Source organism: Ceratotherium simum, chromosome 26 (assembly GCF_057802395.1).
Source record: "Ceratotherium simum simum isolate JZ-2026a chromosome 26, ASM5780239v1, whole genome shotgun sequence".
NCBI classification, from domain to species: Eukaryota; Metazoa; Chordata; class Mammalia; order Perissodactyla; family Rhinocerotidae; genus Ceratotherium; species Ceratotherium simum.
In genome coordinates, this window is record NC_141925.1 from 13,450,736 (window position 1) to 13,476,112 (window position 25,377).

Below are 25,377 nucleotides of genomic sequence, written 5' to 3' on the forward strand. Positions count from 1 at the left end.
AAGAGCTGGTATCAGGCTCTCTGGGGGTTCAAATCCCAGCTCTGCCTCTTCCCGGCTCTGTGAGCCTGAGTTAAGTTTTGTCAACTCTGGGCCTCAGTATCCTCGCCTGAAAAAGGGGCGTTTTAAGGGTCCTGACTTTGTAGGGCTGGCCTCAGGTTTAAATGGACCCGTGCTTGGAAAACAGCACCATGCCTGGCATGGCAACTACCACTGGTATCACAGGCACCCAATAAATGTGTGTTGTCTGTTCCCAGCTCAGCATTTAGAAATTTCTGCCCTAAATTCCTGCTGTGGCTATTTATTTATTTAAAGTGTGAACTTGTTTCGTTGTTATTGTTTTAGAGGTAATACATGTGGAGTGAAAAATTCAAACGGTACAAAAGATAATAAAACAAAAACTAATGGTCACCTTGCTCTCGCCAGCTTCAGCCCTACCCCCTGGAGATAATCACTGTTAGCTTTTGTTTTTCTTGTATCCTTCTAAGAAAATTCCCTGTCTAGATAAGCATCTATCTACCCTTCGATGCTAATTTTAAATGGAAATAGTGGTACATGCATATGATAAAAAATGCAAACAGTACATTTTCTAGGTAGATAGAGGCACCTACACTTGGATTCAAATTCCTGGCTGTGTATATACCGCTGGCAGGACTTGGCCTCAGTTTCTGCATCTGCAAAGTGGGTTTCATTGTAGCGTCTGCCTCCTCAAGTTGTTTCTAAGGATTAACTGTGATGTCAGGCACTTAGATCCATCCTGGCACATGCTGCTAAGAACCTTAATCAGCCCTCACTCTTTTTTTTTTCCACAGACGGAAGAAGGTGGCACATGTTTCTTCATTTCCTTCTGACCTTTGCTCAAATGTCATCTTGGCCCGGAGGCCTTTTCTGTCCACCTGGTATATAAATGGGCCCACCATTCTTCTCTGTCCCCTTTATTCTTCTTCGGGGCATTTGTGGTTGTTAGACATACGTATAGTTGTTTATTTGTTTAGTATCTGCCTCTTATGATAGAATTAAACTCTGAGAAGGAGAACTTTTTCCTCCAAATGGTATTGGCACGTAGTCGTCTCCTGATGAATAATTGTCCATTGGACGCTAGAAACCCGACTGTTGTGAGTTACTGAGACAGTTGAATTGGAAAATGGATGTTCGGGCCCCAGGAGCGCCTGGTACAGAGTGGGTCCTCGTGCTAGGTAGCAGCAGAGCACCTCTCGCTCCCGGACCTTGGTGACGCTGAGCAGCAGTTCACATTCATGGTCACGTCCTGCCTGTGGGCCGCCCATCCTCCTCTCTGCAGCCTCCCCTCCTGTCCCCGAGTTGGCCGGCTGGGTCCTGGGCAGGGCTGTCTCTGTTGTCCTCGCAGGCCCTGGCCTGGTGGCCCTCCGGAAGCTGTGTCGGCCAGGCCAGAGCGGCAGGGTGTGGGGAAGCATCGTAGAGGCCCTGGACAGAGGAGACACCTGGTCCCCCGGGTGCTTCTGTGACAAGCGCGACTGAGCTGGGAGGGCCGGTCAGCATCTGGGGCGGTCGGCCTGAGGCCGTGTCTTACGTCTGCCCGGGGCCACTTCTTGCCTGTGCCTGGAGGACTCTGGTGGCTTCTGACCCGGGTGCCCCAGGAGGTCCATAGAATGTTTAGGGTGGGCCAGAATAAACCTGAGGGGCTGTGGTAGGCAGAATAACGGCCTCCCCAAAGATGTCCACGGTCCCATCCTGCAGCCTGTGACTGTGTGACGTTACACACAAAGGGATGAAGATTACAGATGGAGTTAAGGTTGCTCATCGGCTGACCGTGAGATGGGGCACTATCCTGGGTTATCTGGGTGGGCCCAGCCTCATCACGAGGGTCTTTAGAAGTGGAAGAGGGAGACAGAAGAGAGAGAGCCAGAGAGATGGCAGCGTGGGGAGAAGTTGGCCCGATGCTGCTGGCTTTGAAGATGGAAGGAGGGCCGTGGGCCAAGGAATATGGGCGGCTCCTAGAAGCTGGAAAAGGCGAGGACGTGGATTCTCACTTAGAGTCTCCAGGAGGAAGGCAGCCCTCCAGCACCTCCGTGTGAGCCCAGGGAGACCCCTTTCAGGTTTCTGACCTGGAGAACTGCAGGATAAAAAATATGTGCTGAGTTTATTGTAATTGGTAACAGCAGCCAGAGGAGACTAATATAGGTAACTGGTTCTGAACTTGGGGGTCTTTTGAGGATACAAATCTTCCTCTTGGCCCAGACTTCCCATAGGTCAAGGTGTGCGCTCCAGAGGCCCTGTTAAAATTCCTATATTCATATATTCATTACTAGGGGCCGGTGTGGGGGTGGGGAGGCCTGATAGTCAGGCTTCCTAGGTTGAGCCCCAGCCTCATCACTTACAAGCTGTGTGATTTCAGGCAAGTTATTTGACTTTTCTGTGCCTCAATTTCCTCATCTATGAAATGAGGATCAAAACAACCTCCCTTCTTGGTGATCATGAAGATTAAATGAGTTAATTCACATGAAATGCAGAGAGACAGTGCCTGGCACATAGTGCTTGGTTAAAGTCAGGGGGTATTATTATTATCACTAACAATATAAGATTGTCATATTAAGAGTGTAATGCTATAAACTTCATGTATTTTTTTTTTTACTGACATGAGAATTAAGGTTACTGACAGTAACCCTTCATTAAATGTTAGTGTATGACCCATGCTGGGCCCTGTGTGTATATAATTTTATTTGATCTTTAGGTAGGCTTTAGGAGATGGATAGTCTTAGCCTTAGTCATAGATGAGGCTCAGAGAGGTTAAGTAACTTGTCTAAGGTCACACAGTGAATAAATAGAGAAGAAAACTGGACATGTATGAAAAGGGACAAGGGGACAGATTACCTTTTTGGGAGGTGGGGTGATGGGGAAGGAGAATAGGAAAAAGAACAGAAGGAAAGAAGTGGGTTCCAAAAAAGTCAGCTGAAGAAGATATAAATAATGGTAATAATCAACACTTATATGGGCTTTTATGATCCCCTGTGGAAGAGATGGTGGTAGCCCCATTTTGCTGGTGGGCAATTTGAGCCTCAGAGAGGATCAGTGACTTACCCAGGAGTATGCGACTGGTAAAAGTATATCTGGGCCCTAAATTCATGCATGTCAAATTCTGAATCATATAGTTGTATAAAAGTTGACCTAGTGGATCAGAACTTGTATTACTAGGAGGCTTTGTATTGTAAGTGAGAGCAAGTTCATTTTAAACTTGTGTAAACAATAAAGTGAATTTATTGGAGAAGTCCAGTGGGAGGGTGGGCTGCAGGTGAGGCTTGATCCAGCAGCCCACAATGACACCAGCCACCAGTTTGTTTCATCTCCCCCATTTACGATGTCAGCTTCATCCTCACACTCCCCATGGTGGTGTCACCTCTTCCTTTTCCCTACCAACCCTTGGTACTTCTCTTGTAAATGACTGATGCACCTGGAAACCCCACATGTGCACTCTGCATCATTGGGGAAGAGAGAGTATGTGTCCTTGCTGTGATTGGATTGGCTTGGATCAAGTGCTGGTTCTGGAACTGATCACCAACATGTGGGTAAAGGACTTTGCTGATTGGCTGATGCTAATGAGGACCCACCCCTGGAGGGCCCCCCCCCCCCCGTGTGCGACGCTGAGAGTAGAGGAGGATTTGATTATGAACAAGAGCCAGGGGCAGTTGGCAGGGAAGGGAAATGTGCGTGGGGACGACATACCCAGTGCAGCATGGCCTTTGGGAAGTTGTCTTATTTCCTGGTGCCTCGTTTGCTCATCTGTGAAATGGGGATGGCAGCAGTGCCTCCTCTTGTGAGGACGGAGTGATGTGCTGGCATGTCAGTGCTCAGAGCCTGTTGGCTGTCATTCTTTTGCCCAGAGAGAGAAGGGTGTGAGATGACACCAGGCAGTAGAAATTTTATGACCTTCCTGAGCTCACGGGCCCAGTGGACTTGGACTCGCTCCCCAGATCCTCGAACGTCAGGGCTGAGGCCTGGGGGACGTAGAAGGTGATAAGCCGTCGAGGTGTCCTGTGAGGAGAAGCCTCGGTTGGGGGAATCGGGGGATGCACTTTCTCTGTCGAGATGTCCCTGGACCAGGTTCCCCAAATGTTGTGCCAGGGCCGGCCCTGGGGCCCGTTTCTGGACTTGTGTCTCCCAGAGCTGAATTTCGTTTTCAAATTGATGGATTTCCATGAGCAGAATCAGAGAGTGGCGGCCCGACCCCCTTAATTTCCGAAGCTCCCTGGATTAGGAGGCGGAGTCCCCGAGAAGGAAGACCGGGGGTAGCTGTCGTCCCTGGGGTCGGGGGCAGTGACTAACCCGCAGACTAGCAGTGAGTCATTTTCTTTAAGCCTAACGGCCCTCAGCATTCGCTCTTTCCCCCCGACACCCCCAATAGAAGGGGCCACACTGCTTTTCTCCAGGTTTGTCAAGGCGGGGGGTCCCTTTAGACAGAAGAAGACATCGTGGTCCCGGCCGGTGAAGGACACGCGGGAGGCCCGTGGCACTCTTATCTCCGCCACTGTGACAGTTGTGATCGGGCCACCGTTGGCCGTGGTAGGGCAGTGACAGGCAGTGTCGGGCGGGCGGCGGGGGTGGCCCGCAGTGGCTGCGATCTGCAGCCGTGCAAGTTCATGTTCACCATCCGATTCTCCTTTCCTGGCCCCCCTCCGCCCCCATCTCTGCCCTCGGTCAGGGCCAGCCATCTGGCTTGGAGCAGGAAGCTGCCCCCCAAAGATCTTCCTTTGCTAAGCATTTCTCTGACCTTGTCTGACTGCCCCAGAGTTCCGGTGTCCTTAGATGCTCCCTGATTTCCTCTTGCTCGCTTCCTAACTGGAGCTTGATCCTTTAAGCTTCCTGACTCTGGGCCGTGCGCGTGGTGGGCGGTGATTATTGTTACACTCACGGGTCGCTTAACAGCGGGGATACGGTCTGAGAGATGTGGCGTTAGGTGATTCCTCGTTGTGCAAACATCATAGAGTGTGCTTACACAAGCCCAGATGGTACAGCCCACTACACACCTAGGCTCTATGGTACTAATCTTCTGTGACCATCGTCATGTATGTGGCCCATCATTGACCAAAACGTCATTATGCAGCGCGTGACTGTAATTATTCGTATCTGCTACTAATAGGCACCACTTACTGTCTCTAGACGGCCAGCCCTGTGCAAAGCACACGTTGTCCCATTTGGTGCTCGCCGTGTCTTCCAGGCCTGTGAGTTTTCCTGACCGTTTTACCGGTGAGGAGGCTGAGGCTTGGAGAGGTTAAGTGACCTGCCCAGGCTCGCAAGAGGCCAGGGCCTGAATTTTGATTTACATCCACTTGACCGGAAAGCCATGGATCATAGCCAGGTTCTCCTGGGTGGATTATCTTTTAAACTTTTTTTTTTTTTTTTTAATTTCTGTTTATTTTTTCCCCCTAAAGCCCCAGTAGATAGTTGTGTGTCACAGCTGCACATCCTTCCAGTTGCTGCCCGTGGGACGCGGCCTCAGCATGGCCGGAGAAGCGGCGCGTCGGTGCGCGCCCGGGATCCGAACCCGGGCTGCCAGCAGTGGAGCGCGCACACTTAACCGCTAAGCCATGGGGCCGGCCCTGGATTATCTTTTAAAAAGCAAAGTAGGAAATAATGCTGGGGAGGGAAGGCATGGCCGGGGTCATTGGTTTGCACAGTAACCCTTGGGTACCTGCTGGGTGAGGATGAAAGGAGTCAAAGGTAAATACAACACGGTCCTGGCACTGAGGTCCCTGCAGGGCAGAGATAGTGACGGGGTAAGAAAATCATTGCAGAGGTGGAGGGCCTGACGGTTTAGGGGATGAGGAGGAGGACTTCTCAAAGGAGGTATCTGAGTTGGGTTTTGAAGGATGAGTAGGAGTTTGTTGTGGCAGGAAGACATTGCAGGGAGAGTGTCTAGCGAGAGGTATCCTAAAGAACCATTCATTTGACAAGCAGCTGCGGAATGCCTTGAAAGCAGGGACCATCGCCTTCCTGAATCTCCAGTGCCTTGAATAATGTGCAACACGTGTTTGATAAATGCTCTTTTGAGTGAATGCCTGAGCAGACACGTTAGGGGACAGGGCAGGAGAAAGCGTAGGAGAAACAGATGGGGCTCGGATGTGGAAGGCCTCATGCACCACAGCAAGGTCTGCTCTCAGAGGTGATAGGGAGCATTGGAGGTCATTACCCAGAGAGAGAGGTCCAGCACACGGGCCCATTTCTTAACACAAGTATTTAAGTCTGCGTTTTCCTCTGAGCAGGAAAACTTAACTGCTTTTAAACACATATGGAAGGATCTTCTGTTTCACTCATCATAAAGAGAAAAGGAAGTTCAGCCACAGTGAGAGATTTTCCAGTATCAGATTGTCAGAGCTCAAAAGCTTGTAATCTTCTGATTTGGGAAGTAGTTGCTTTTGTTCCCTGTTAGGGAGAGTATAAATTGATGGTACCAGTGTGGAGGGCTGTGTCTGTCTAACTTTTTTTTGTGTGAGGAAGATTGGCCCTGAGCTAACATCCATGCCAATCCTCCTCTTTTTTTTTGCTGAGGAAGACGGACCCTGGGCTAACATCTGTGCCCATCTTCCTCCACTTTATATGGGACCCACCACAGCGTGGCCTGACAAGCGGTGCATCGGCGCTTGCCCAGGATCCGAACCCCGGGCCGCCGCAGCAGAGCGTGCGCTCACTTAACTGCTACGCCACCAGGCTGACCCCCTGTCTAACTTGTAAATGCGTGCACCCTTTGATTCACTTTTAGAAAGTTATCTTACAAATGTGCTTGCTTGTGTGTGAATTCAGGCACTTAACAGGTTATTTATTCATTGCCACATATTTTGTTTGTAAGAACAACCCAATGCCCAGTCAGCAGGAGACTGATTAAATGGCCAGGTCCATTCCATTCCAATGAAATACAAGGCAGCCAGCACAAAGAAGGAGGAAACTGTTCATGTGCAGGGCAGGATGATCTTTAAGACCTATTATTAGAGGAAGATACAGAACAGTATGTGGAGTATGCATTTGACAACAGAAAATATATATTTTTATCATGTATGCATAAAATATTTTCTGGAAGGGATACACGAGGAACTGATAACGGTTGCCTCTAGAGAGAGGAAGTGGGGGATTAGGGACTGGGATGGGAGGATGACTTGTCACTTCTACCCTTTGTTCAAAAGCAAACAAATTAAGCTATCAAGAATAAAGCAGATCTTATCTTACTGATAAGATCAGTTTCTAATATAGTTAAGTAAAAAAAGCAAGGTACAGAACAGATATGTAGTATGGTACCTTTTGGGGAAACAAGCTAGGTACACTGTATTTGGAAGGTATCTGGGAGAAGACACAAGACATCAGCAATGGTAGTTTTGCCTGTGGGGTGGGATGGGGGGCTGTAAGTTCAGAGAGGAAGTCTTATTTTTCTCAGGATAACATTTTGTGTAGTTTGAAAAAGTTTTAAGCACATAAATGTATCACCTGTTAAAAAGAATACGCAGAGAGAGACATGGGTGGATGCGTGGGTGGGTGGGTGGATGGATGGATTGATGGATGGGTCGACTAGTGGATGGATGGATGGGTTCCTGGATGGCTGGGTAGATAGCTCTATGGCTGTACATATGGATATGTGGATACGTAAGATAACTTTGCCTGTAGTGGGGAGGACTGAGTGGGGCCAGGAGGGACAGGAATCAGGGAATGGTTAGGAAGCTACTGCAATAGTCCAGGGAAAGAATAATTAGGGCAAGAATCACATTATTGAAATGTGTCACACATGAACCGAGCTTCTTGTCTATGTAACTACATATGTGAAGCCTCAGCATTGTTTTCTTACTAGAAGGGCAAATTCCTTTGAAATGAGCTTTTTCTGGCAACTTCTCAGAAACTTCTGTGTTTAATAACCACCAGAGGCTTAATCCCTTTTTGCACCATCACCTTGAGAATTACGTGTGGTGTGAAGCCAGTGAAAATAATCAGTCTTTGATCTAAATCACTCCTCTCCATGATCAAATTTGCAGGTACAAGGCTGTTTTCCAATTGCCCAAGATCACAGAGATATGACCTTTGTCCTTTTTAGGGTCTCTTTGTGTCTGGAAGTTTCCTAGCTAAATCTCTTTGTGTGTGTTGACCTTTTAAAGTTTACTTTTCAATGATTCCTTGTTCTTGGTTCTGGAAAAATAGCCGTTTATGTCATGGAATAATTATACCTCTGAAGAACCAGTTTAGATGCTTGCTTAAATACCTAGATCTCTCTCTCTCTCTCTTTTTAAGTCAAATTCTTCATTTTTCTAAACCATCTTAACCGTTTTTAAGTGTGCATCCAGTGGTGTTAGTATATTCATGTTATTGTGCATAACTAGGTCTCCTCTTTGAATAGCTTGAAACGTATTTTGGTCAGATTGTGAAATGTTTCTTTAAGTGAAATGCTCTGCTTGTTCCCATCACTTTGTCTTGAACATTCGTCCATGTGGCTTTAAAGCTTGTGTGGAGCTGTAAGATTCCAGGTTCCTTGGAGTTCCTTGGTGGTCTCCTTATCTGATGTGGGAGGGCTGTTGGAATCAGAGATACCTGAGAGCGCATGGTCCAGTGGTAGAGAGAGAAGGCCAGGAGAGAAGTGGGCTGCGTGGGGGCCGTGGCCACCTGGAACACATGGACCTTATCCACAGACTGGCTATGCCCCACCTCTTGCTGATGGTTGGGAATGTGGGCCCAGTGCTGCCAGATTTTCTGATTTTTTTTAAGAGAAGCCAGAAATCCAAATTTTTATATGAAATTTCCTGATTTTAAATGTGAGCAGCTAATGTAAATTTTTTAAAAGCATTCTTAACAACAATAACAACAAACTATCTGTGGGCCAGATTGGCCTGAGAGCTGTCTCTTTCAGACCTCTAAATTGATCTGACCTAATCATGGTAGAGATAGGAAATTGAGCCCCCGCCCCCACCAAAATAGGGTAACAACTTTTCCCAAAGTTGTATAACTGATCAGTGGTCAGATCGGGACTTGGATTAAATTCTCCATTATAGAAATCTAACAGCTGGTTGAAGTTTATTCTTCTGCAGGTAGACCTGATCTGTTTATGTATGTGTCTATCTATCTATCTATTTGGCACATCTGTAACGAAATACAGATGGTTTCTTAAAAAATAAAAGTAATTAAAACAAATCTGTTTCTGAGGCCTAATAGTTTAGTGGTGAAATGCTGGGATGCCAGAACCAAATTGCCTGGGTTTGAGTTTGGCTCCAGATCTTTCCAACTGTGTGATACTGGACAGATCACTGAACTTCTCTGTGCTTTAGTTTTCCCTTCTGGGAAAGGAATGATAAAATACTTACAGAATTAAATGAGATAATACATCCGAAGAACTTAGAATAGGGCCTAGCACATAGAACTGCAATTTGGTGGTGTTGTCCATGCTGTTCCTGCTAATGGTGGTGCTGCTGATGGTGATGGTGATAGTGATGATGGTGCTGCTGCTGATGGTGGTGGTGATAGTGATGATGGTGGTGGTGATAGTGATGATGGTGGTGCTGATGAAAGTGATTGTGGTGATGAAGGTGGTGGTGGTTATGATGATGGCAGTGCTGATGGTGCTGATGAGAGTGATTGTGATGGTGATGATGGTGATTGTGATGGTGATGGCTGTGATGATGGCCATGATGGTGATGCTGATGGTGCTGATGAGAGTGATTGTGATAGGGATGATGGTGATGAAGATGGTGGTGGTTGTGATGGTGGCCATGATGGTGATGCTGGTGGTGCTGATGAGAGTGATTGTGATAGGGATGATGGTGGTGAAGATGGCGATGGTGATGGCTGTGATGATGGCCATGGTGGTGATGATGGCTGTGGATGACGATGATGATGGGGATCATGGTGATGGTGATGAAGAACAATTCTAGAAAGTCTTCAATTCACAAGATAGGAAAGTAGGAATGATTCGTATGACCGAAGGACTCTTCAGTTGCCAGGAGAAAACCCTTCAGGGTTCCTTGCAGTGGCAGTCTGCATCTTGTACTATAATGGAACTTGCCGCGGGTCCCAGGATTTGTCTGTCATGTGGCGAGGCATACCTGTATTCCTCATTCCTTGTTCATAGTCTTCCTGGCTCCTGATCTGTGCGTGTTCTGCCTGAGAGGACCTTGGATGTAGGGGGTCCTGTCTATCTTCTTAAACCCCCAGCAGCTACTTCTGTCCTGAGTTGGTGCGTGCTGTTGACGGCGCCTGTGTTTGTGCCCGCAGGAGTGGAACGTGACATGGAACACCAGCAACCCCGACTTCACCAAGTGCTTTCAGAACACCGTCCTTGTGTGGGTGCCTTGTTCTTACCTCTGGCTCTGCTTCCCCTTCTACTTCCTCCATCTTTCCCGCCATGACCGCGGCTACATTCAGATGACGCATCTCAACAAAGCCAAAACTGTAAGTCACCTGGGCTCTCATCGTGGTGGGGGGGATGTGCCTGGGTGGGGGGTGGCGGTTGCTGGAAACTGACAGGTTTCTTCTACGTAATTGACCCTGAGTCCCTTTTTCCAGAAGAAAAAATAATAACGTGGGAGATAAAGCTGGGGCTCCGGATTCAGACGTGGGCTCCCATGTCGGCTCTGCCGCTCACTAGCTCTGTGACTTTGAGCCATTTCTTACCCTCCCTGAGCCTCAGTTTCCCCGTCATTACAATGGGGATGATGGGATCTATCTCAAGGGATCATCAGGAGATTATCAGGAGGTCTTCCTCCCTGACCAAGGTTATCTCCTCCCACCCTACTTATTTTTTTACTTAAAAAAAAACCGTTTTTATCTTGAAATAATTTCAAACGACAGAGAACTTGCACGAGTGACACTCAGAACTCCCCAGCTGTGTCCCCGTTATTCAGTCGCCAACCTTTAACATTTTGCCACATTTGTTTGATCTTTTGCTCTCTCCATATACACATATTATTATTTATTTTTTCAGAAGCATTTGAGGATAGTCCATTATCCCTTAATTTTTCCGTGTGTCTTTCCTCCAAGCAGGAATAATCTCTTCTGTAACCACATGAAGGAAATTTAATATGCACGCAGTACTTTGTAAAAATCTGTCTGTTCTGATTTTGTCCCTTGTCCCAGTACTGTGCTTTCTAGGATCCCTCCCCTCCCAGTTCAGGATCCGGTCCTCGATCTTGCATTACATTTAACCACATTGTCCCTTTAGCTTTCCTTAATCCGGGAGAACGCGTCCCCTCTCTCTGTGTTTGTGACACTGAGATCTTTGAAGCATGCGGGCCAGTTGTTTTAGAGTGATCCTCCACTCGGGCCTGGGCGATGTTTCCCGGAAAACTACAGAAGAGATGTCGTGTCTTTCCCGGGCCTTTCACCTCGGGTGGCGTGGTGCCCCCCGCCCCTCGTTGGTGGGGTTAATTTTGATCCTCTGACCAGAGAGTCGTGTGGTTTCTCCACTCTGCAGTTGCTGTCTCTCCCCATGCAAGAACAGCCTTCTGAGGGGAAGAGCTGGGAAGAGCGGGTGCATATGCCCCTCGTCCCACCTTCTCCTCTCGACTTAGCGTGCGTCTCAGTTCTTTCTTAAAGCCGCGTTTCCCAGCGCTTAGTTCCATAAACGCTCTGTAAACAGGAGAACTTGAGTGACTTGACTGTAACTGTCCCTTTGTCTATAACACCGCCTTCCAAACCACTGTTCTCTGCTTCCCTGTCCTTGATGAGATCTGATGCCTTAGACCTCGGGAGCACTCTGTACTTTTCTTGGGGAACAACATCTCCCTGTAAAATGTGAATCAGATTTTGTCCTTTCCTTGTTCAAAAACCCTCCGGGAGCTTCTTACCCAGGGAATAAAATCCGGAAGTCCTCACGTGGCCCAGCTTGATCTGGCTCCAGGCTCCCCTTCAGCCAGCTCCTACCGTGGGCGCCCGTTATTCTTTCCACAGCGGGTGCAGACCTGCCCGTGTTCCTCCCTCAGGGCCTTTGCACTTGCCGTTCCCTCTGCCTGAATTATTCTTCCCCTCAAGTATTCACGTTTGGCTCTTTACTCAGATGTCATCTGATGGGAGAGGCCTTCCCTGACTGCCACCCTGTTTTATTTTGCCTCCTGTCACTTATTACTCTCTGGTAGCATATGTATTTTTGAGTTTATTTCTTGCCTCTTTCCGTCCACTAGACTCTCAGCTCCGTGAAAGCACGGACTTGTATCTGTTCTGTTCACTTTTGGACCCTTGGCACCTAGAAGAGTCTGTGGCCCCTAGCAGGCCCCCAGTAAATGTTGGTTGGAGGAATGTTGTTGAAGGAGTGGTTATGGTGTGAGGGGCTTCATGCACGGTGCTGGGGTTGCAGATACAGCCAGTCTGCAGACTGAGCTCTTGAGTTCTCAGGTGCTGGAGGCATAGTGACGGGACAGAGGCAGTCGTGCCTGGGGCGCGGGAGCGGGTAGAACGTTGTTCAGAGCAGTGTGTGGTGGCCCAGATGGTGGCTCCCCCTCCCTGTCACAGAGGACGTGTGCTGTATCCGAGGACCACAGCTGATAGTTTAGGGGTTGGCTGGTCCTCTCGGGCTTTTCCAGAGGTGCTGGGGGATGTCCTGGTGCCGACCGTGGTAAGACGTGTGTGTGCTTCTCTTCTAGGCCTTGGGATTCTTGCTGTGGATCGTCTGCTGGGCAGACCTCTTCTACTCTTTCTGGGAAAGAAGTTGGGGCAAGGTCCTGGCCCCGGTATTACTGGTCAGCCCGACCCTCCTGGGCGTCACCATGGTAAGTGGGAGCTGGCTCTCCGCCAGGCGCTGTGGAGGCCCGTAGTGGCCTGCGTGTAGAAATGAGAAGGTCTCACAGTAGAAATCCAGAAGTCTGGCTTCTCTTGAAAAACGCGAAGATCTGGCAACACCTGACTCATAGTTTTCTGGGGCAGCAGTCGGCTAGAGCTGAGAGTGACTGCAGCCTTTAAACGGGGCATGTGCTATCCAGTTTGCCACAGTCCCCACCATGCCCTATTGCCCTGCCTACCACTGAGGCTGAATGGCAGGTGCCATCTTTTCGTTGTGCTTGCTCTGTTCTGTTCTCATACTGGCTAGCTCAGTCATTTGTGTTAATTGCCTGGGACCTAATGGCCTCTTGAGTTTTCAGCCTCTGGCCTAAGGGGCGGGATGCCAAGCTGAATAGGAAACTGCCCTGCCCCACGGGGGTCCATAGTTTAGTGGGAGGTGCAGACAGGGCAACTACTTTATTACAGCTGACGTGTTTTGAGTACTTACTGTATGCCCGGCGCTGTTCTTGGTGTTGTACGTGTCTTGAAATTAGAAATTAGAATTTATCTAATTCTCAGAACAATCCTGTGAGAGAGGTGCTGCTTTGTCCCCATTTTACAGGTGAAGAGACTAAGGCACAGAGAGGTTATGTGCCCTGTTCAAGGTCACACAGCTAATACGTAGCCAAGGGAGGGCTGGTCACCCCAGAGGCCATAGCTTTAGCCCCTGCGTTCTACAGCAACATGCTGTGAATGAAAGACCTTTCCTACCTGTGCACCACACGCCTCGGGTCCTCTGAGAAGCCTGGAAGGCTCTCGGCCAGCGTAACCGTTGAGCGTTATGGAATGAGGAGGGAGTGCGTTTGGGGTAGGACGTTTGGAGCAGAGAGAATGTGGTGTCCAGGGAAGGGTTGGAGGCCAGAAGGAGTCTCTGAGGGAGGACGAGCCGTTCTGTGAAGCGGGAACGTGGGGGGTTCAGGGGTAGATAGCGGATGCGACAGAAGATGGGTCAGGGAAGGCGGGTTGGCGGCAGGTTGTGAAGGCCCGTGAGTCTTTACAGCGCACGGTAGCAGTGTTTGCTGGGGGCCAGGCACCGTGCTAATCCCTTTACATAGTAACTCATTTAAGTGTGCTTGCTCCTTATCCCCGTTTATAGATCAGCACGTTGAGGCACAGAGAAGTGGAGGAGCTGGCCCAAGGTCACACAGCCTATAAGCAGTGGAACCGGCTTCACGCCCAGGCCGTCTGGCTCCCGTGTCCACTCCACCGTGTGTGTGGGGCTCTTTCCACTACGTGCTCTTCTGCTGGGCTTGGCTCTCCTTGGTGTCCCCAGAGTCCAGCACGTGCCTGGCGTGCACTAAGCGCTCCATAAATGTGTCGAGGGGATGGGTAAATAAAGCGCTTGGCTTTGCGGCCGGAAGGTCGTGGGTCTGCATTTGGGCAGGGGCGTGGCAAGGTGGACTGTTTTGGCTGGAGTAGCTCGTGCTCCCTCAGCTGTCCCTGTTCCTGGTCCTTCAATTCTTTTTTTTTTTTTTTTTTTTTTTTTTAAAGATTTTATTTATTCATGTTTTTCCCCCCAAAGCCCCAGTAGATAGTTGTATGTCGTAGGTTCACATCCTTCTAGTTGCTGTACGTGGGACTCGGCCTCGCGTTGGACGGAGAAGTGGTGCCTTGGGGCGCGCCCGGGATCCGAACCCGGGCCGCCAGCATCAGAGCGCACGCACTTAACCGCTAAGCCACGGGGCCGGCCCTGGTCCTTCAATTCTTCATTCGTGCCTGTGTCTGTGACGCTGGGGACGCAGGTGTGAGGGGCTGAGGGTCACCGGGCTTTACGCCTCCTGGGCTCTGGGGTCTGGGCTGGGCTGGCCGAGAGGTGAGCTGGCCTGGGAGAGCCTCGGTCTCTCTCTCCTGCCCAGGACCCCATGATAGGAGGAAGGAGCAGCCCTGCTGTTCACGCAGCCACAGTCTCCCTGCCCCGCTGGGGACGGGAATATACAGGCATTAGGAATCTGGGAGGAGAGGTGGCCACAAGTATTTTTTTATCCCTACTATGTGCCAGGAGTTGGAGATAAGATAGTTCCTGTTCTCATGGAGTGTACAGTCCAGCTGTGCAAACACACATTCAACAAATGAGTCCCAAAAAAGACACGTAGTGTTTATTCTTGTGCACAGTGCTTTGAGAGTGAAGTTAGGTGACCTTGGTTTGGTCTGGGTGTAGGAAGGGGTGATGGAGCTGAGGCGTAAAGGGTGAGCAGGTTATTAAAAAGGTGAAGGCACTGGGGATGGAAGACTATCCAGTTGGAGAAAATAGCACATGCAAAAGTCCTGGGGTCGGAGAGAGAAATTGAGAGTTGGCCTGTGTGGCTGGGCCGGAGAGAGTGAGGAGAGGAGGGAAGCTGGGACTGCAGGGAGGGCAGGGGCCTGACTCTATAGGACCTAGAGCTTCAGGGAAAGTGGGTTTTGTTTTGTTTTTCATTCCCAAACCTGGGTGCTAAACCTTCTTTGTGTCTAGTCTCCTTCTCAGAATAATGTTCTTAAAAACATAAAATACCCAGGATCACAAAGGAAACCAAGCATACACACATATATATATGAAGATTTTGTACATTTATATTTTACTTGAGGTTTAATTTACGTAGAGTAAAATTCACTCTTTTGTGTGTACAGCTTCATGAGTTTTGGTAAACACATATTGTCACGTAACTGCCACTTCCACAGTCAAGATGTGGAACGGTCCCTCCGTCCCCTCCCCTGACTGCTGGTGTGTTCTCTGTCCCCGTCGCTTTGCCTTTTCCAGAATGTCACGTGGATGGGAACAGGCAGGATGGAGCACTTTGCGTCCGACTCCTCAGCCCTGCGGTTCAGCCGTGTTGTTACCTGTGTCCGAAGGTCTTTTTCTTGTTAATTGCTGAGTGTATTTGATTGTGTGGTTTCACCACCCGTTATTTATCCATTCTTCACTTGCAGGACATTTGGGCTGGGAAACTGATTATATTTAAAAACAGGTATCAAAAGATTAGAAAACAAATTTGAGTGAAAATGTAGGAGCTTTTCTGTTAATGGATCTAGCAGGGGGCGCGACGCCTCTAATTTGCGAACAGCGATGGCTGTTCCTGGTGGTTGAAGACGTCTTCAGCTGTGTGTTTCCTGGTATGATCCTGGTGGTGACAGAGTCCCAGGTGCTGCTGGTGCCCCTGTGATGATTGGCGGTGCTGATGAGGGCAGCCGCAGCTGTAATTGTCTCCCGTCCAAGTTCAGGGACTCTGGGGTTTCTGTCCGTGGCCTGTCCTTGGACCCCGGGTTAAAACCCCTGGTCCTAAAGGGAGAGGGTTTGAGCAAGGGTGTGGCCTGCCTGGCTCTGCGTATTTAAAACCTGATGTGGCCTCTGAGTGGAGACCGGATCATTGGGCGAGGAGGCCAGTGGGGGGCCCTTAGGGTCACCCGGCACAAGGGGACGGAGGCTGGGACCAGGGTGAGCAATGGGTAAACCGAGGACGGGCCTTGGTGGCAGACTCGACACGAGTTGCCGATGGATCAGATGTGGGCAGTGAGGGAGGTGGGGGACTCGAGGAGGACAGACGGACGGACATGTTTCTGGCTCGAGCAGCTGTGGAGTGAGGAGAGGTGGTGTCAGCTGGTGACCACGACCGGCTTTGGGGATCTGCCCCGAGAGGGCGGCTCTGCCCATCTCGGGAATGGCCAGGGCGTTTCCTTCTTTCACGGAAAAGCAGTTGTGTTTATTTTCTATTCCTGATCGTTAAGTCACATGTGAAATGGAATTAATACCCCAGGTGTCAGGAATGAAATAAAAATCCCAGTCCCCACTACTGTTGTTCCAAGGCGGTTCCCTGAAGGCGGGATGCGTGACCATAGCGGCGAGGTAACCCTCATTTCCTCCTCTGCAAGCTGGGGGTCCCCCTCGGGGCCGGGTCGGGTTGTGCTGAGTTGGCGCATGTGAATGCTTGGTACTTGGTGAGCGCTCCCTGAAGGAGAACAGTCACCACTGTTGGCCAAAGGGGATGACGAGTCGTGTCGGGCTGGGATTTGAACTCCGGTCTTTCCAGCTCCAGATCTTGGGAGGGCCACTGCCGGTTTTGTAAATAAAGTTTTGTTGGCACGCAGCCATGCCCCTTCATTCGTGTGTCAGCAAGGGCTGCCTTCACGCTGCAGTAACAGTGAGTAGTTGCAGCAGAAACTCGGGCCCGCAAAGCCTGAAATGTTTACTCTCTGGTCTTGTAAGAGCAAGTGTGCCGATCTCTGTTCTACGCTGGGCTTTCCCCCGACTTTTCCGTCCTCTCCCAGATCTATACCTGCTCTCATTAAGTTCCCACAAGTCTCCAATTAGGTGCTGTTATCATCTCTGTTTTGCAGATGAGGCAGTGGAGGCTTAGAGAGGTTCAGTGACTTGTCTGGGGTCACCCAGCTGGGTGAGAACAGAGCTGGGACTGGAGCTGGGACCCCCCCCCAGGCCGTTCTTGCACCACTGGGCTGAGGGCAGCCCTACTCCCTGACGTCTGCAAGGCCCCTGGACCGTGGGGCCCTTTGGGGGCCCTGGGGGCCTGGGCTTCTCCTGACAACTCTGTCGTGTGCTTCTCTCTTCCAGCTGCTTGCTACCTTTTTAATTCAGCTCGAGAGAAGGAAGGGAGTCCAGTCCTCAGGGATCATGCTCACTTTCTGGCTTATAGCCCTACTGTGTGCCCTTGCCATCTTGAGATCCAAAATCATGGCTGCCTTAAAAGAGGTAAGTGGTGGCCTCATTTCCTTATCTTCCTTAGAAGAGATGCTTGTTCCTCCGGCTTGTGAAGAAGTCATGCGTTGCCGTGGGAACCAGGGGCTGGGTACCACATGGGCTGGGCTTCTTCCTTGGGGATTTTCCTATCCCCGCCAGCCTTCGTTCTAGAACCTTCTTTCCTCAGGGCCCCACTTGTCTCTGTAGCTCTCGGGGGCCCATGAGAGTCCCCCAGGGGCAGAGCTAAGGGACAAATGCACACCTGCCTCTGAGCCTCTGTCATCAGTCAACAGCAAGGCAAGTTGGCTCCAGGCAAGGCAAGTCTTTGGTCTGGAACGGAGCTGAGCCGGGAGCGGTGTTCGCAGAGCGGCTGCTCCCCCGGGGCCCTCGGCTTGTCCTCATGTTACCTTGGTGCCACCAGCCGCTGCTCGGGTGGAGGAGTGGTCCCCCTCGGCTGCTATGTGCCGCTCCTGGGAATTCCGGAGAGCGTGCACCTTCAGACCCTGCCCTGGTGGTCCTGCCGTCTTCAGGCTAGTCAGGAACTGGCGTCAGGCAGGAGGAGGAAAAGAAGCTGAGCATTCATTGAGCGCCTGCTGTGTACAGTACAGACTGTCTCGAATAGCCATGGCAGCTGACACTGAGTTCATGTTTTCAGAGTGCTGGGCGAGGGCCTCGGGGTTTTGCGTGGATGGTCTCCCCGCAGTTACTCGGACGGGCTTTCTCAGCCGCAGCACTAATGGACGTTTTGGGCCAGAGACGTCTTTGTTGTGGGGCGCTGTCCTGTGCTTTGTGGGGCGTTTAGGGGCCTCCCTGACCGTCCCTGCCACCCCGTCGGCCGCTGTCACCAGGCAGTGGGGACCCCGGGCTGTGGCCGCCTCCCCCGTGTTATCTTGCGGGGAGCTGGGGCAGGGCGCGGGCAGCCTGAGCGGTGGGCCTGCTGCAGCCCGCTCCCCGCCTCTGCGCGCTCCTTCCAGAAGGTGATCCTCTTCCTCCTTCCTTCCCTCGCCTTTAGGGTGCCGACGTGGACGTGTTTCGCGATGTCACTTTCTACATTTACTTTTCCCTCGTGCTGATTCAGCTCGTACTGTCCTGCTGCTCAGACCGCTCGCCCCTGTTCTCGGAAATCATCAACGACCCCGTAAGTGTGATCACAGAGACACGTGTGCGTGTGTGCGTGCGAGAGATTAGGCGCTTATTCTGAGCCAACATCTTCTGTCTGGATCTCATTCCATCTTCCCAAACGCCTAGAGATAGATAACGTCATCCTCCCTACTTTACAGATGGAAAAACTGAGCCATAGACGTGGCTGGGGGCGGGGCTTAAGGCGAGAATCTGATTGATGGTTGTAAACAGCTGTGTTTTGCAGGCCTGTGAGTTTTCTCATTTGGTTGGGGTACTGATTTTAGAAAATGTGAGCAAACATTTAAAAAATCAGGAAATTTCACATAAATTCTAACTGTCCAGGTTTTCTAGAAAAATGAGTTCTGACAGCATTTGGGCCGTTATCCCACACGGCACCAGTTGGTCAGAGCTGAGGAGTGTGGTCCTAGTTTACCGCAGTCCCCACCACTCCCTAATGCAGTGTTCGGTCTTGCTTCCCTCATTTAGGGATGTACCTGGCCCCTGAGGGGTTTGAGTTTGAGACCGTGGTCTCTTCTGTCAGTTTGAGGGAAATGCCGTGTGTACAGAAGGATTTCAGCAGGGAGGGTGGAGATGGCCACTCTTTCTGCTGGTAGAATAAAAGGGAACACAGTCATTTATCCCCCTTACCTCCATCCTTTCTCCTTCCCAGGACCCAAGTGTATGCAGGTGGTGGTAAGTGCTGAGCAGAAGAAAGCAGGGAGGAGGTGGGGGTGATGGTTGAGGGTCGTGTGCAGTTTTGATGAGAGCCATCAGAGAAGGCCCCTTCCAGGCAACTGCATTGGAGCAGAGACCTAAAGGAGCGAGCTGAGCAAACACACAGGGGCCGAGCCTTCCAGGCAGAGCAGTGGCAAGTGCAAGGCCCTGGGGTAGGAGGTGCCGTGGGATGTCGCGGGAATAGCAAGGGAGGCTGGCATGTGTGGTTGGGGCAGCGAGAGGCAGGAGAGGGCTGAGAGATGGCATCTGAGAGGTGGGGACAGCCCCTGTAGGCCCATGAGCTGTTTGGATTTTATTCTGAGAGGGATGAGAAGCTTTTGGAGCATTTATTCGATGGCTTGTTTGTGGTTAGCCAGCTGTGAGTGGGTGGAATTACAGCAGGAACAGTTTTCAGCTGCCGTGGTTCTGTTGGGTTTGGCCTGAGCCTTAGCGTGAGGCTGAGGCCGCCTCTGGGTGATGAAGGGGCCCATGAGGCATCCGCACGCGGGAGGGGGTGACACTTGCCAACGTGTGTTTTAGAAACCCGTGTCCCGGTGTGTGTCCTGAGAGGCCCTGTTCTTGGATTTCCCTTCTCAAGGAGGAACTGGGTTGGAGAAGTTAGCAAAGCGTGTGCGTGCGTGTATGTGTGTGTACATTTGTTTGTGTGCATCTGTATGTGTGTCTGTGTGTGCATGTGCAGTTATGATGTTCATGTGTTTGTATGTAGAAGTGTGTGAGTGTGTGCGTGTGTGTTCTCGTGCTTGTGTGTTTGTGTGTGTGTAAAGTTCACAAAGGCAGCAGCCACGCCCGTGGCGTCCGTTGGATCCCGGCCCGTGCCTGGCACAGGGGAGACGCTTAAGTATCTGTGGCTGTTATGCCCACTGGTCATCAGTGGGTGTGGATGTGGGCAGTGCAGTGTCCCCCGGGATACGTTTATTACGTCAGGCTGGTGTTAATGTTTAACGTTTGTTAAATGTCACGATCGCACCACACAAGTCACACCTCCCGAGTGGCTCCAGACCTTGGGTTCCTCTGAGGGTGCACTGAGCCTGGGTGGGGCTGACAGGTGGCATTGGGACTGCCCGACCTTTCAGGCTTCCTCTGGGGCCGGAGACGCTGCCCTCTCCAGTGGACCATCCTGGTGCTCTATGGGGGAGGGGGTTTCTGATGTCTGGTCCCCTCTGGGGGTCTGGATAAGGTTCCTTTCGCTTGTTCCTTGGGCGCGTGTGTGTGGAGGTGCCCCCTAGAGCTGGCCTCCTCCTCCTGTGTGTGCCCTGCGTTCCCAGCAGCCTGGGCCTGGGCCTGCTCTGCCACCCTGGGGCGACCGGACGCTCTCGGCTCCAGCAGCTGGAGGCTGGGCTGTGGGGGGGCTGGGACACCCCGGCTCTCCTCCCTGTTCTTTTTCCTTTTTGGGAATTGAGGCTCAGGGGAGTTTGGCTGTTAGACCCTGACTTCTGCCTTAGATCTGCGGGAGGAGGCAGCATGGTGTGCTGGAAGACGAGCTCGTTTTGGAGGTGGGCAGACCCCGGGTCCCTTAATCCCTTCGACAGACAGTTGTTAAGCATCTGTAGCATACGTGCTGAGCTCTGGGCACACAACAGTGTGTGAAATAGACGTGATTCCTACCATGCTGTGGTTCTCTGTTACTGCGTAACAAACCCCCCTGAATTTAGTTGCATGAAACAACAGCAGTGGTTTGTCACTATATTTCACAGTCCTGGGCGTTGACTGGGCTCAGCTGGGTGGTCCTCACTTGGGGTCTCTCCTGCAGTCACAGTCAGGTGGCACTGGAAGGCTTCCTCCCTCACTGTCGGGTGGTTAACGCAGGCCGCCGGCTGGAGCCTCGGCTGGGGTTGACAGCTCCCTGTGGTCTCCCCCGGCGGCCCGGGCTTCCCCACAGCATGGCCGCTGGTCTCTGAGGGCGGAAGCTGTGTCACCTCTTATGACCCAGTCCTGGCAGTCACATAGGGTCACTCCTGCCGTCCTCTCTTTTTTTTTTTTTTTTTTTTGTGTGTGTGTGAGGAAGATCAGCCCTGAGCTAACATCCATGCTAATCCTCCTCTTTTTGGTGAGGAAGACCGGCCCTGAGCTAACATCTATTGCCAATCCTCCTCCTTTTTTTCCCCCAAAGCCCCAGTAGATAGTTGTATGTCATAGCTGCACATCCTTCTAGTTGCCGTATGTGGGACGCGGCCTCAGCATGGCCGGAGAAGCGGTGCGTCGGTGCGCGCCCGGGATCCGAACCCGGGCCACCAGTAGCGGAGTGCGCGCACTTAGCCGCCAAGCCACAGGGCTGGCCCCTGCCATCCTCTCTTGACTGAGGCAATCACAGAGGTCTTCCTGGGTGCAAGGGTGGGGGACACAGACCCCACCTCTGCATGAGGGAGTGGCCAGGTCTCACTGTAGGAAGACCGTGTGAGATGACAGATAACGTCTGACCATCTTTGGAAAATGCAGCCGGCCACCTGCCCTTGGGAAGCTGATGGTCTCGCTGGGAGACCGCCGTGAAGCAGGGCGGCAGACAGATAACTATGTAACTGCCATGGAGAGCAAGGCCGAGAATCACAGGACGTGACTTTTGGATTTGTGACTTGGGGCAAGTCGCTCCTCCTTCCAGGACCTCAGTGTCCCCGTCTTGAAAATGGGTTGAGGCTCGATTTGGTGCTGCACCCCTCTCCTCGCCCAGATCTGACCTGTGATCTGGGGAGGGGGTCACTGTTACCCGCAGGGCTCGCATCGCAGCAGAGCCTGAAGGATGGGAGAGTCCAGTCCCGCCGCTCTCCTGTCCTTGGAGAGAGCGGTCACCCAAGGCCACGGTGGCCAGGCTCAGGCGGGGCCCGGGTGGGAGCCGGCTGCCTGGGCTCCTCCAGGCTCCTGCTGCTGAGTCACCGAGCCGCCGTCCTCCCCAGCTGGCCCGGTGCCCGTGGCATGACTCAGATGTCAATTCCGGCCTTGGTTTCTTGGCGGGGCTGCTCCCCTCCGCTCTCCAGGCCCTGGGCCGACTGGGAGCCTGGGTGCGGCTGGTCCCCGGCTCCTGCCCCGTCACTGGTCCCTGGGCCTTTATCTTGCTGGCCCTGAGGGTGGGGAGGGCGTCTCCATTGGCAGTTGGGGTATCCAGGCCGAACGTGGTCATGAGCAGACCCTCACTTCTCAAGTGGGGTCCTCAGACCAGCCACACTGGCATCTCCCAGGTCTTGTTAGGGGTGCCTCCTGAGACGTGCTGAGTCAGAATCGCGTGTTAACAAGATCTCCGGGTGGGTCACGGTTGAAAAGGACGGGCTTAGCACGTTCATCAAAAACTGCTGAACTCATTGGGTGTAAGAGGTGTTTTTAGTCCCGTCCATAAATACGGAATGTTTTTTTCCCAACATTACGAACATTTCAAAGCTACAGAGAAGGGGAAAGGATTACGCAGTGATTTCCCGTCTGCCTACCAGCTAGATTCTCCAGTTAACGTTTTGCTAAACTTGCTTTATCACATGTCTATCAACCCAGCCAGCCAGGCGAACCAGCTGACTTTTTAATATCTGAAACTACTTTGAAATACCTTAGTACCCTTCACCCAAACACTTCGCCTTGCAAATCGTTAGTGAGAGTTTAATATCTGTTTACAGTTCTGTTTTTTTTCCTTAAAATTTACGCAGTGAAATTCCTGAATGTTAAGTTACCATTTGATGAGTTTTGATAGATGAATAACTCAGACTCCTGTCAAGGTACAGAACATCGTCAGGACCCCAGAAAGTTCTTTCTTGCCCCTTCACGGTCAGTCTTTACCCCTCACACCCCAGAGGCGACCGCTGAGCTTAGACTGTTTATGAAGGCATCGTAAACTCCGTTTTTAATTTCTTTCTCCTTTATGCTTTCAATCATTTGGGCATTCAGTGTTGTGCCGGGGGCTCAGCTGGGCTCTGAGTACCTAGAATTGAGCAAATGTTGACCACTGCCCTTGAAGAGAGATGGAGGAGGGGGCACCAGACAGATAGACTGACAGCTGCAGGATGGACAGTGGGGCGCCAAGACGGGAAAGTGCTGGGGGCTATGGGGGGCTGAGGAGCAGTCCTTAACTCAGCCTGGGGCTCCAGGGCCAGCATCCAGGGTTGGCATCTCAGGGATGCCTGAGCCAAAGAAATGACAGGCCTCGGCCAGGAGAATAAGGTTGGAGAGTGGACAGAAAGCTGCTCCTGGTAGAGGAACCAGCATGTGCAAAGGTCCAGCGCCGTGATGGGTCTTGGCTGTTTGTGAATTGCATAGAAGTCTGCCTGGCTGGGTTGGAGGGGCCGGGGAGCCGAGCATGAAAGTTAAGGGTACAGTTGTGTGTCACCACAAGGACTTGGAATTTTGACCCAATGGGAGATTTTTTGGCAGGGGCGTGACACGCTCAGGTTGGACATGTTTTGGAGGATTCCCTCGGGCCGAAAGGGGGAGAGTGCGTCAGACACGAGGCTGGTGGCACTTACGAAGCCATTGCAGGAGCCCAGGCGGGTGGAGAGGGAGGCTGAGCTGGATCGTGACCCTGTGTACACTAGAGCATCGAAAACCAGGCAGAGAAAGCAGACAAGTTCATGGGAAAAGGGCAGCGTGCCCGTGGTGCGTGCTGCAGTGGAAGAAGCAGATTCTGAGCAGGGAGGCAATTTGCACAGCTGGTAAGCGGCAGAGCCGACAAAGACCACCAGCGTTTACAAGTTGTTCCGACGAATCTCTTAGGGTTGGATGTTTAGGTTTTCCCAAGCGATAATAATGATAGCGGCTTGGCGCGCTGTGTTTATTTATTAGCTGTGTTTATTTATTAACTTATTTAATCCTTGAGGCAACCTAACGAGGCAGGACTATGAGTCTCCCTCCATTTGACAGATGAAGACACTGCGGGTCAGAGTGGTGGTGAAGAGTCTCGCCTGAGTTCCCGGGGCTGGATCAGGAGCCCTCCACTGGGTCCACACACCGGAGCAGGCATTGGCATCCCCTGGAGGGCTTGTGAAAACCCAGATCATTGGGGCCCACCGCCAGAGCTTCCGAGTCAGGAGGTCTGGGTGGGCCCGAGCATTTCCAGTTCTAACAAATTCCCAGGTGCTGTGGGTGCCCGTGGTGGGGGCACATTTGAGAAACGCTGCTCTAAGCTGTGCTGCTGCCTCAGGCATCCCTTACTGCTGGCACTGAGGCCACGCAGGCTGGGAGTAACCGGCAAAAAACCGAACTAAAAGCAGAATCAAAACCAGAAAAGATGTGGGGAGACCTAGAGAATGTCAACCAAAGGGCCAGAACCCTGAAGGAGCCAGATGAGGTCTCCAGAGTGCCCTGTGCGAGGGAATGAATGACCAGTTCTCCAAGAACCAGTGCCCGGGCCTGTTATACCAAATTGGTTTAAACCCCAGGGTTTTTGGCCAGGTCACCTGGCGCCAGATGCAGACGCCAAGGAATAGCTCTGTTTGCGTAAATCAGACTTTCTCTTCCTCTGCCTTCAGCCAGGGCTTGTGTGAATCATTCTCATTTCTAAATGAATGGGGTTCATAGCCTCCTTTATCCCGAGACAGCAGTTGCTCCATTTCAGTCTCAGAGGCGGGGAGCCCCCAAGCTGGCAGCTCTGCCTGGTCCACTTGGTGGATTATGTCAGAAAGTTCTGGAATGCTGCCTGGATCTTCATCCAGTGCCCCATCCCTCTTTTTCCTTCTTCTTTTATTATCAGTTCTTGACTATTTCAGAACTCCAGTTGTTGGTTACCAAACAAGGCCTTCCACGTCAGATGGGGACTTCTACAAACCGGCTCCCAAACTGATGTATTTCCTTCGCTGTGCTGGTGACGAGGACCCTGTGTTGGCCCGCTGTGACTTCAGATAATCTGAAAATCCGTGTTTGGATGCAGGGGTGGGGGAGTGCAGGGGGGAGAACTTTGACAAATCTCTTGGGGTGTGCAAATTAGAGTCTGTGAAACGTTCATGTTGCTAATCCGACTTTATTGCATTTGCCGGATGAGTTTTCTCACAGTGGCTGGAGTTTTACTAGCCAGAGCGAGGACTGGTCTTCCCCTTCTGGGTGCTCATTTCTTCGTGTCTCAGGATTACGACTCCATTTGTGCACAGTTGGGTATAAAGGGAAGGAGTTCGCCTTCAACTGTGCAGTCGACAGGTTGC

The 25,377-nt window shown here is 51.4% G+C and overlaps 1 protein-coding gene across 1 annotated transcript in view; it reads left to right on the plus strand.

The window, feature by feature from the left end:
* ABCC1 (ATP binding cassette subfamily C member 1 (ABCC1 blood group)) overlaps nt 1-25,377 on the plus strand; it is a 124,344-nt gene that overhangs the window by 22,571 nt on the left and 76,396 nt on the right. Inside the window, exons 2-5 of the mRNA XM_087417011.1 lie at nt 10,210-10,386; nt 12,573-12,698; nt 17,291-17,428; nt 18,429-18,554. Of these exons, the coding sequence (XP_087273137.1) occupies nt 10,210-10,386; nt 12,573-12,698; nt 17,291-17,428; nt 18,429-18,554 (567 nt within the window). The remainder of the gene's footprint in view (nt 1-10,209; nt 10,387-12,572; nt 12,699-17,290; nt 17,429-18,428; nt 18,555-25,377) is intronic.